The 12,358-nt window shown below is 49.7% G+C and overlaps 1 protein-coding gene across 2 annotated transcripts in view; it reads left to right on the forward strand.

Moving 5' to 3' along the window:
* The first annotated feature begins 2,797 nt into the window (after positions 1-2,797).
* Positions 2,798-12,358, forward strand: part of FAM89A (family with sequence similarity 89 member A) — a 78,953-nt gene continuing 69,392 nt past the window's right edge. For both annotated transcript variants that reach the window (XR_013824168.1, XM_079899214.1), the window contains exon 1: positions 2,798-3,276. Coding sequence is in view for 1 of the 2 variants with exons in the window: in XM_079899214.1 (XP_079755340.1) it covers positions 3,004-3,276 (273 nt within the window). In the remaining variant the exon portion in view is untranslated. The remainder of the gene's footprint in view (positions 3,277-12,358) is intronic.

Consider the following 12,358-nt stretch of genomic DNA (forward strand, 5'->3'; position numbering starts at 1 on the left):
TAAGAAATTACATCTTGAAATAAATACATTTGCTAAAATTGAGGCTAAATACATTGCACAATTGCTCTCAAAGTATTCTAATTTTAGGTCTTGACACAAGCGAAAAATGTTTACCATGGACAAGAAGACAAATTTCTCTCTGCTTAGCAGAATTTAAGGTCATCAGCTCTAAAAAGAAAGCTCAATCGACATTTTAATGTATTTTTCAGGTTCCTTCTGTTCTGTCCACAACCTAAGTTATTAAACTTTTAGAATTATAAAAAAGCACAGAAGGACTCTGTGATGTTCCAGAAAGCACACACCAAGTGGGTAGGGATTAGGGGTGGGATGAAGTGGCTGGATTAGTGGAAGGACAGGGGGGAGGGAGATGAGAATGCCTCTTGGTGAGTCTTTGAAAGTTCACTCTGAGCTCACAGCGCACTCCTGGCTGAAAAGGCTGGGAGACAAAGCTGAGATCCACTCAGTGTCAGCAGATGTGAGGCCAGTGCTCCCAGGCCCAGGTCCTGGACCTTGACCTACAGAAAAGTCTAAGAAGACATGTGGGTTAACGACTAGAGCACCGAATTAAAAGTCTGTATTTTCTGGGACTTCCCTGGCGGTCCAGTGGTTAAGACTCTGCGCATTCCAACGTGGGTGTTGTTGGTTCGATCCCTGGTCAGGGAACTGAGATCCCACATGCCGCGCAGTGTGACAAAAAAAGAAACAAAAAGTCTGTATTTTCTGACTTCCAAGAGCCTGTGCACAAACAAAACACAAGAGAAAAAAACAAAAAAAGACTGATTTAGCTGCATAAGAGATGGCTGGGGTTCATTCTGGTTTGAGGTCAGAATGCTGGTGTTTCAGACTTGAATTAAAGCAAAAACACATATTTTCAGAAGTTTTAAAAAATTACTTCATTCCTGATATAAGCATGAACCTTAAAAGGTACCTTATATTTGCACTTGAATAAGCAGGTACTATCTGACATGCCCCATGGGTGTCAAAATATTTGGTGGGCTCTTGCATAATTATGTTTTGGGTTTATACAAATAAAGTCTTAATCAGTACCACAGAAATTCTGGAGAAATTTCGACTATTCACACTGGATGTTGTTTGTTGATATAAAGGGGACAATTGATATAAAGGGGACAATTTCAATGTGTTCATCTCGTTGAGTATATATCTGAACACAGAAGCTGCCTTTAATATTGTAGGGTTTGTATCATGTAAACTGTCTCTCTCGTCCTGGCATCAGGGATCTCATGCTGCTATCCCGCTCGCCCCAAGCCTCTTTCCTTCTTGCCATCCGTAATTATCTCAAGTATGTGCTTTCAAATGAGTTCAGTGCCCAGATACTTTGAAATTATTTCTTTTCTTATTGTACCATCACATAACCGAACCTCCGAACACCTCACTTCAGTGACTTCCGTTAGCTACTGCAGGACACCAGGGTGTGAACCAAAGATCAAATGTCCCATCTCTTCCTCTCCCTTAGTCTCGGCACCAGCAAATCTGTAACTCTCCCAGAAACCCACTGTTTAAATAGGCGAATGAATGAATCCCTGAAATCCGGAAAGGGAACTAGGCAATTAGTGGAAGGTGAGGCAGGTGCTGAGAAGGAAAATTCTGGGCACTGGGTGGGGTGGGAAGCTTTCCTGATACCCTTGAATCACACTGCTTGCGCTGGGGCTTCTCCATGTTGGTCTCACCCAGTCGCAAGGGTCCAGCGAGAATGCTGATTCTGGAGAGGGTTTTAAGGGGGGTGGTAGATTAAAGGGGAAAAACCCCCAAAAGTGCAGGGCTCTTTTATGTTGAATGCCTGAAGCGCTCAGAACACTTTATAATTGTGATCCTATTGAATACATTTAGAACAATTAAGTCCCTTTTATAATGAAAACCAACGATCAATGGGCATTAAATTTATCCACTCTCTATATACTGCAGTAGTTTTCAATCTGCAATGAGGTGGTCTCTGCAAATCGGTCCCTAGCTTTTGTTTTTACCTTTTCTGTCTCTAATCTGGTTATAACATCTGTCATTTTTATTCTTCCTCCAAAGGGTAGAGCCTGCTTCTCTCTCTTTTCTCTCCCTCTCTGAGGTGTGAATCGTGTTTATTTTCGCCTCAGAGCTGATGGACAGTTTCTGAGCGATAATCCCGTTCTCCACTCTGCTATTTCCGTTGAGAACTACCCTCGCGTTCACAGCCAGGCTGAAAGACGTGTTCGTTCGCATTTTGAAGTTCCCAAAGTGGACCTGGCGCTCTTCTTGGCTGCTGTCGGCACGGCTGGACACTGCCATTTACTGAGAAGGCCAGCGCGCCCCGGAGCGAACTAGTGCCTCCAGAGCCCCGCCTCCTCCCACCTCGGTCAGCGCGGACGCCGCCAGGTGGATCCTGGCCTCCGGGGACGGTGACCGCCGGTGGGATCACCAGCACGGCCAAACCTCCCCGACGTCCTGCCCGCCCCGAGGAGGAGCCTCTGTACCCCGACTCCCCGCACTAGCCCGCCTCGTCGGGTGGCGTCTGAGGTGACCCTCCCCCATCAGTACTTACAAGCAGCTTTGGGGGCTGGTCGCGGAACCCACCTCGCCGGGAGTGGGGCAGCCCGGGCAGGGCTCGATCGCGCGAGGAGGGCGCGGGGGTGAGGCGGGAGTCTCGAGAGGTTCTCAAGGTTGCGCCGGGGATGGGCGCAGCGGTGGGGGTGGGCGCGGGGGGTACGGGGTAGGGCGCGGGGGGTACGGGGTAGGGGTCCACGGTGAACCAGGAACGCGGGGGTGAGCGCCGAAGCGCCGGAGGTCGGGTGGGCGCTAAGTGGGCGGGGCCGTAGGAGAGCCCGGGAGGTGGGGCGCCAAGGGGGCGAGGGCGCGGGGCGGGGACGCAGAGAGGGGCGGGGGCAGCGCGGCGGGGAGGGGAAGTGGGCGGGGCGCCGCCGGAAAGGGGGCGGGCCGCGGAGCCTGGGCCCCAGGCGGCGGCGGCGGCGGCGGCGGAGGCGCAGGACTTGAGGGCTAGCGGTCTGGCCGGGCGTAATGAGCGGGCCCGGGGCAACCGGCTCGGTGCGCGGGCTGCGGGTGGACGGGCTGCCCCCGCTGCCCAAGAGCCTGAGCGGGCTGCTGCACTCGGCGTCGGGCGGCGGCGCGTCGGGGGGCTGGAGGCACCTGGAGCGGCTGTACGCGCAGAAGTCGCGCATCCAGGACGAGCTGAGCCGCGGGGGCGCTGGCGGCGGCGGGGCGCGGGCCGCGGCGCTGCCCGCCAAGCCTCCTAATCTGGACGCCGCGCTGGCCCTGCTGCGCAAGGAGATGGTAAGGGAGGTCCGCGGGCTGGGGCGGGGGTCCTTCCCCTCCCGGCTCGCCGTCCCGGGAAAGTTCGCCGGAAGTCCCCGCGACACCCGCCTGTCTCCGGCTCTTTTAACCCAAGCGCCGGCGCCGAAAGAGGGACGCTGTCCGCTCTGTGCCCGCGACTGGACCCTCGCCCTGGGAGGGCACCCCTCTCAAAAGGCAGCTTTTTGGAGACCGGGCTCCCCTAGTCCGGCCCCAGCTGGCTTAGAGACCCGGGAGGCGCGGCGTGGGGCTGGCGCTTGGCCTAGGGCCGGGGGCGGCTGGTCACCCCTCCCCAGAGGGCAGCAGAACCCCCGGGTCGGGGAGCGGCCGTCGCTGCGCGCGAGGGCTTCAGAGCTGTGTGCGATTGTGTTCTTCTGCCCTGAAGAGGAACAGCTTTTTGTCCTTGCGAGTGTAGACGGCAGATGGGAACAGCCCTCGCCCCTCCCCCGCGCCCGAGGCGGCGCGTGCAGAATTGGATTACGGCGGAGCGGCTCCGGCCCACAGATGGCCGTGAAAGCCACCGCTCGACCTGACCGTGTCCGCGCGGTACGGCGACACCCCGAGCCCGCTCGGGGGGAGTGGGGCGGTGGCATCCTCGCCGTCTGGGTGAAGCCCGTGCAGGTTCTTCAGGTTGTGTCCGGGCTCCAAACAATGGGGCTTAGTTTTTCGCAGTCGTTGGGAAGTATGTTAGGTGTTTGTGGACCAGGACGCACGACTTAGGGTGACGCCAGAAGCAACTCAAGGACAGGGATTTGGGTGGCAGGGAGCCTTTCTCCAGCCTTCTCCAGGCTTAGGCCAGCCTAGAAGAGAACAGAACTTCCTCCTTCTAACCCTCCCGCAGGGCCCCTGAGCACCTTCCCCTGGCCACCCTCTCTTTTTAGAATTTGCCCATTCCTTTTACCTAGTGCAGGTTTTTCCCCTCTCCTGGCACAGGTAAATACTTTATTAAGGAAATCTGATATATGAAAACTGCTTTTTCCCCAAGAATAAATTTACCAAAAAATTTATAATAGGAATCCTTTAAATATGCGTCGAGTGCATTAAGATATTCTTCAGAAAAATTCAACTTATGAATTTTTTCAGGAGCATATCTGTTCTGAAAACTAAGAATTAAATCTAGAAAAACAGCCTTAACACCTTTTAATCAATTAGATATTGTCTTCCCGCCCCCCCCCCGTGGCTGCCACTGAAGTGATTTCCAGTTCTCTACGAAAAGATTTTTCTAAGCTTCTTACAGAATGACTTAAATTCCAAGCCAACTGTTCTAAATTTATTAATAAACATTAATCGACACCAGCATTGCACAGCTGGTAAGCTGTGTTTTAATTAGATAAATGTACACCGAGTATGTTTACAGCCTGAACTTGGATGCAGCATAAATACGGGGGTGAAATAGGAAGACCCATCCTGGTTAAGTTACCAGAACAGAGACAGGAAAACCTCAGAGAGGTTTTTTCCTGTTGTGAAGCTCTCTCTGCTTTGTGAAAGTGCTTTGGAGTCTCACACACTCCCAAGTGGGAGTAAACATGCCCTTCCCGAAAGTGTTTTTCCAGGTCCCTCCTGGTGCAACTGAAGTATAGCCACAGCCTTCTCATTATGCCTTGGACCAGAGCTCTCTCAAAGCCTAACTATCTGAAGCACAAGGAAAGTAAACAGCCATCTTAGGTCTGTCTGATATTTAGCTGAGAACAAGACAAAATATGGCTACAGGCCTTGACAGGTCCCTTCCAAGAAACATCACGAGGTCTTTCGAAGTACTCTGGTTTTCTGGCTTTTTGAGATTTACTAACCTAGGGCGGTGGGGTCTGAGTGGTCACCTCAAACTGAGGCTCCCACTGGGGGGCCTTGCAAGATCAGAACGGAGAGTTCGTGCCTGAATTATCTGCCTAGTAGTTTGTGTTGATCTATTGACTCTGAAGGCCTGAGGTCAGATCTGTGTCAAGGGACCTAACCAGAAGTCCTGGCAGAATGAAATTAGTTCCTTTTGAAACAGTCCTGTGCCAGCGCAGAAAGAGGGCTAGCTTCCAGCAGCAGTAGTGCGGAAGGCATCAGAAGGTGGCTGCATTTTAAGAAGAGAGAGGATGAGAGGACTCTAGCAGCACAGCCAGCCCGAAGGGCGCTCCCATTGGAATAACGCAGGAGTGGACATTGCAGCTGCGAGGGGCCGGGGGCCGGGGCCAGGTGGGTTGCGGAAAGCCTCCAGTAGCAAAGGAAGGGGTTGAGCCGGAGAGCTGGCTTGGAAGCGTTGATGTGATAGCAGGGTGCTGAGGAGGGAGAGCTGGGCCTGGCAGACGCTAGAGGTATGGTCGGGGCAGGTGAGAGCCTCCAGCAGCATGGGGACCCGGGAATGGGAAACAAGAATCAAATGGGGACTACATCTCTGAAACGGAATCTGCAGGAATTGCTGATACAATGTTAGGAGTCAGGGACAGTGATGCTGAGGAACCAGAGATGACTTAAGTGTTTTAATGGAAAGTACAGCTAAGCAAAACAACGAAAAATTACAGTCCTAGCACCTGGAGATAGTCACTGTTAATATCTGGGTGTATCTCCCGATAGGCACAAGGTAAATGCTTTCCTTACATCGTCTTATTTGAATTTTATAACTTTTCCACAAGAGAGGTACTGAAAGTGTCTAGTTTAAAAAATATGACTCAGAATTTAAGTAACTCACCCAAGGCGGACAAACTCAACCAGATGTCCGGCCCCAAGACCCTGTTTAATCACTGCATTTTAGTACTTTTGGGGGGCACATATTACAAATATTTTCTAGGTCAGTGTATCCTATAATGTCTTCCCTCACTCCATAGTGTGCCATTATATGGCAGTAATAACCTTGATAATCCATCATGGGGAAAGTGGGGTTCATCACAGCACTAGGGGCGTCAGGAGGAGTGGCTGCTTATGGGGGAAGGTGGTTTGCCATTACATCAGCGGAAGAGTATGTTAAACATTTCAGAATGTGGAGCTGGAGGCTGGCAGAGTCTGGCCTGGAGATAACTGATTGATGCACGGTGAGGGCAGAACCTGGGGAAGCTGGTGTCCAGGGGCGCCCGTGTGGGCAGAGGTTCTGTCCCATGACTGGCGACGCCCTGCTCTGCTCTGAGAGTGCTGGTTTCCTGTCCTCACAACAGGGTAACTCTGAAGTTCTGTGCTCCTGTGACTTCCCTTCCCCTCCCCTAGCGAGCTCGTTTGGAGAGCTGCGAGGGTCACACAGATGCTTCTTGCTCTTTAGACCTGAAAAAGTCCTTTAAAACAAGAAGCTGAGATTGTTGTTTGTTTGTTTGTTTTCCAACATCAGAGAATAGTTTTGGATCATATTCAACAGATGTTGACCAGGTGTCTGCTAGTTATAAAGTGTTGTGGAGGACACAGAGGTGAATAGGAAGTATCTAGGTGTTAAGAAGCTTATAACATCTGGTAGAGGTGGGCCTCTTTGCAGCAATATGATCGCTGTAGTTTAGACCACTTGTCATTTTTTCATGTCTGAAGACTCTGTGTTAGTAATAGAGACTCAGTTTGAACCAACTCTTGCAAAAGGAGAACCTTGTAGGGCTGCATGTGTACAGAGACAGACTAGAACCAGGGTTGATGGGGAACCTAGGAAGCCCACTGTATTCTCCTTTCCCCTCCTTTTTATGTAAAAAATTTTTCCCCTACCTTTTGGAATGTGGCTGCCGAAAGTGTCCACACTCCCAGGTTCAGCCATGCTTCGTTTTTAAAAATATTTATTTACTTATTTGGTTGCGCCGGGTCTTAGTTGCAGATACAGGGCTCCTTAGTTGTGGCTCGCCGGCTCCTTAGTTGTGGCACGCAGGCTCCTTAGTTGCAGCTCGCCGGCTCCTTAGTTGTGGCACATGGGCTCCTTAGTTGTGGCATGCAAACTCTTAGTTGTGGCATGCATGCTGGAATCTTGTTCCCCGTCCAGGGATCGAACCCAGGCCCCCTGCACTGGGAGTGCAGAGTCTTGTCTACTGCACCACCAGGGAAGTCCCTCAGCCATGCTTCTTACTGCCACTTTGAAAATACTGTGTGGAAGGATGCCAGTGGGTCCAGCTTGGTGGGGTCTGGCCAGCCTGGGCCAGCTATCAGTGACCGAGGGCAGGATGGTATTTTACTATGATGGTATGACCATGTGGATGGGGTTCGGGGTTGGGCATCCCTCAAAGAAAGAACAATTTGCAGAAATGGAGCAGGGGGCAGCTGTTGGACAGCCAAAATACTAGGTGTCTACCGCAGACCTTTTTCTGGATAAGAATACTTTGCCCTCAAGGCCCCCATAGTTTCAAAGATTTTTATCTGCCACGCTGACAGGCTAGCTTGGCTCAGAAGATCTTGGTTGGCGTTTCAAATCCTTGCGTGTGGTTGAAGGACACAGGCGACTGTCAGGGTCCCCAGGGACCTGGCACACGCCTTTCCCTGCAGGGTTCTTCAGAGACCACTGGCCAGCAGCCCTGTGGGGTTAGCGCATCAAGCTTAGGTCCTCAAAAGCGTCCCACGGAAGCGGAGAGACACAACGAGTGCCTCAGCCGTGGGGCTGGGAGATGGCCGTGTCTGTCCTCGGAGACACGGAGTCTGTGTCTTCTTGGGTTCCACTCCTCAAACCAGCAGCACGTTCTAGTAGCTTTGAAGACTCTTGGCCTCATTTTTTTTCTTTTTTTCTTCCAACTGTCCAGCAGTTACTTTGGTCACCCACTTGTGCGTGAGTGGGAAGTCACCCGCGCAGAACTTTCGAGTTCCAGAGCTGCAGTGGTTTGGGTGAAGAATTTAATCTGAGAAAAAGGATTTGATTCCTGAGAGCAGCAAGACTTACCTTTCCCGCATTTCAGTTGAGACAACAGCTAAAGGCCTGACGAGCTTGTCCAGTGAACTGTATTCTAGGAGACAGGCATGAGCTTGAGTAGTCCAGATCCCTGCAGCGTTCAGTCCTCGTCCTACACACGAAACTAGCGTCTCAGAGAGCAGGTTTGAGTCTTTAAATGGGTTTCTGGTTGGAGGTCCAGTCTCGAGCCAGGCCTGTGAAATGCCATCTGAGGTAAGAGCATTAGCTCCCAGTGCAGCGTTCTTGGTCGACCTTGGGCAGAGGCGACTGGGGATGGCTGCTGGCCTTTAGTATTGTCTTTGTGTTTCCACTGGTCTTCTCACCAGTATGGCATATCTTGGTGTTCCCCAAATGGACCAGCAGCCCCAGAGTCCCCTGTGGTGCTCGCTAAAAATGCAGATTCCTGGGCCCCTTCCTATACCAACAGAATCAGAGTGGGGGAGAGGCAGAATCTGCATTTTTAGCAAGCTCTTTGAGAGCTGGGAAGCGCATGAGCCGGGCATCGAGAGCTTGGATCCTGTTATCCAATTATGTGATATAACTTGGGCGAGCCTCTTCGTTATTTTAGGCTGCAGGTCCCTTATGGGAAAATGAGATTAAATGCCATAAAGGATCCAGTTGGCAATAGTGGTATAATTCTTTTCCCCTCATGTTTTTATGGGTCATTGTGGTGCCTATAGAAGACGTTTGCTCTGTCATAAAATAACGTGGGCACGGGGGCAGGTCCTCCCTAATGCAGTGTGCTTAGTGCCCCCGAGGACCCTTGCACAGCTATACCTGCTTACAGATCCACTTAATGCAAAGGGCTGGGAGCAGAAAAGGAAGAAGGGTGTAAGTTTGCTATTCTTGGACTTGGTTCATCAGAAATTTGGCTGTCTACAATAGTTCTTAAAGATTTTAGGCCATTCTTACCCTGTGTAATACCTGTCTCCATCCCGGTATCCACCCAACAAAAGCAAAAGCTAAAAGTCTATATGATAGCAGACTTGTGTCTATGGGGTCATTGGCCTGGTTTCATTCCCTTTCAAGGTTATCTCTAAGTGAGATCATACTTATAGTCTTTGTTTTGTTTTGTTTTGTTTTTTGCGGTACGCGGGCCTCTCTCGCTGTTGTGGTCTCTCCCGTTGTGGAGCAAAGGCTCCGGACGCGCAGGCTCAGCGGCCATGGCTCACGGGCCCAGCCGCTCCGCGGCATGTGGGATCCTCCCGGGGCACGAACCCGCGTCCCCTGCATCGGCAGACGGACTCTCAACCACTGCGCCACCAGGAAAGCCCTATACTTATATTCTTAAGATCTGAAGATGTAAAGGATTGAAAGATATGTTTTTGTTCCACTTTCATCTTTTATCTATTACTGTACCTCCCTGTAGAGACTCTAAATTCACATTTTCCCTAACTCAGAAGTCTCTCATGAATAGCGCTGCCCTTCTGCTTTTTCTCCCCCTTTTGGTTAAAGTCATTCATCTGTTAAGTGTGGCTCTAAAAGTGCCCCAGTTGTCGGCACTTTGGGTGCCTCTTTGTTTACAGAGCCAGTGCCCAGGCCTTTCTGCACCCTGCAGCCATCAGTGTCTCCCGCTCTGGGCCCGGGCCTGACGTTGCTGTAGATCTTCGAGGCAAGGTGGGCAAGGATGTTCAGAGAGGGCCCAGGACGAGGGCCACAGTCCTCAGGCAGTTTCTCCCACCCAGCAGTGGTCAGAAGCTGCGCAGTTTTGCTCCTGCAATGCCTGCCTCAGCACTACAGGGACTTCAGAACCCAATTTGAGAAGCTAAATTTTTCACGATACTGGGTAAGAAACCTTATGGACAGATCACAGAGTTCCTGAGCAGGAAACCAGCCCTGAGACTGGCCAGGTCAGACGTTTGCCCCCTCTTGCCCAGTGCTGTTCTCCAGAGCCCTGGCCTCCTGTTCACCTCACTCCTTGCCTACATTCTCCAGATGTTTCCAAGTGATAAGTAGGCAGGCCTCACAAAGGCTGCTCCTTCTTTCCTGTGGCTCATTCCCCCACAGACATGACAGAGATGTTCATTCTCCCCCAAGAGACAAACCCTTAGCCTTCCTTGCGGAGCTGCAGAAATTGTTTAAGAGAGGTGGCCTTCTCAGTTTTCATGAGCGCTCTCTGTTCACTTCCGTGATGGGCCCTAAGGAGCCGTGGGCTGGCCTCGTTTTGCAGGTCAGAGAATCCTGTCTTCAAGTATTCGGGGAGGGAGGTGCTGTCCTTGACTGGAGAAGTGGAGGGGGTGTGTGTCCTCTGATCTGGGCTCTCTAGGGGAGGGGTAACGTCTGTGGGATGCCAGGCCTGTCCCAGCCTGGGGAGGCGGGGCTGAGGAAGATTACCAAAATACATATGGAGACTAGAAACTTGGAAGGAGGGTGTTTGGTGTATTCTTAGGTTGTCAGCTGTACTTAAGATTGGCAATAAAGTAGCCAAGTTCATGCAGGTAAAGAGAACGGCAAGGTGTTTAAAATCCCTTATAACCACAGATATGCAAATTAAAACAATAAGGTATCACGTTTTACCTAAAAGATTAGCAAAGATTGAAAAGAATGATCATAGTGATGGTGTGGGTTCTGGGAAATAAGCGCCGTAAAACAGAATGGGCACCAACCTCTTTCTCTTGCTTCTTATGTCAGTTTTCTAAAAAACACTAGGTGCTGACACGAAGTTTTCTGTATATTGTCCAAGAACTTGGTTTTCTGATTTTTAGCTTCAGATGCTCTTCCTTAACTGCATCTGCTCTTGCAGAGAGGCAATTTCAATTAGTTGGATATGATTCAAGAAAATGACAAAATGCAAGCTAACCTTCAAATGTGTGTTGAGTTCCAACGTGTCATTAGTAAGTCGTGTTTTTTCCTCTAGTCCCACCTGATTTTTAGCCTCAACTGCATACACGTTTGCATTCATCATCTTGAGTAATGAACTTTCAGGCCTTGGACACAAATCCTTGATGAATGGTCTGCTGTTTGTGGCCCCAGGATTGGGGAAGGACTGGAAGGAAGGCATCCCATTCCCCTTCTCTGCCTTCTCCCCTGCAATTTCATTTTCATAAATTTATCTTACAGAAATAGTCACACAAGGGAATAACAGTACTTGTACAAGAATATCTTTTGCAGTGATATATAGTAGTATTCTATAATAATAATATATAACAGTGATAGAATACTGTATAGTTGTTGAAAAGAATGTGGTAACTATGTAAATAAACATAGGTGTTCAAGGTATGGAAAAGTTAAGTTACAAAACAGCACATGTATACATGTGTGTATGCATGGTGTCTTGAGGGACATATGCTAAACAGCTAAAAGTGGATATGTTAAGAACAGTGGTTCTTAAATTATGGTCTGAGGACATCTAGGGGTTCCCAGATCCTTTCGGGGGTCCGTAATTATGTGGTGGTCACATTGACAAATGTGATTTTCCAAAATAGTACCTAAGAAAATGTATCAATATTTCGAGGAGCTAAATAATTCAGTGAATCATTTTTCCACATGTTTCACATAACCAACGCTTGACACGTGGTTAAAAGGTCCATTCAGAGTGCGAGGCTGGTGGGTTTTAATGAAACAGTGTGAAAAGCTCATTGTCCACACTGGAGCCACCTTAAGGATGAGGCCAGGTTTATTTCAACCAAAAAAAGCATGTTACAAGGATCAAGTACAGAGCAGATAAGCCAGAGATTAAAAAGATTTACAAAATCTCATTTATAAAAATGTTATTTATATTAACAATGGGTATAGTGTTTTGAATGGATTAATATTAAAGTTTCTCAGTTTCAATTTCCAATAAGGTAACTACTGATAGGTATAACCCACATAAACAAGAGATCTTGGGGACCCTCGATAATTTTAAGAGTATAAAGGGGTCCCAAGACCAAAACATTTGAAGATTGCTGCTTTAGAGCATGAAATTACGGAAGACTCTTTGTATAATTATGAGCCGTTGACTTTTTTTTTTTTTTTTTTTTTGCGGTACGCGGGCCTCTCACTGCTGTGGCCTCTCCCGTTGCGGAGCCCAGGCTCCAGACGCACAGGCTTAGCAGCCATAGCTCACGGGCCCAGCCGCTCCGCGGCATGTGGGATCTTCCCGGACCGGGGCACGAACCCGTGTCCCCTGCATCGGCAGGCGGACTCTCAACCACTGCGCCGCCAGGGAAGCCCCCGTTGACTTTTTAATAGTTAGAATATTTTATTTTTGTAATCGGGAAAGTTAAGGAATGTACAAAGACGTTTCTTAAAGACAACAGT

This window comes from Stenella coeruleoalba (assembly GCF_951394435.1).
Source record: "Stenella coeruleoalba genome assembly, chromosome: 16".
NCBI classification, from domain to species: Eukaryota; Metazoa; Chordata; class Mammalia; order Artiodactyla; family Delphinidae; genus Stenella; species Stenella coeruleoalba.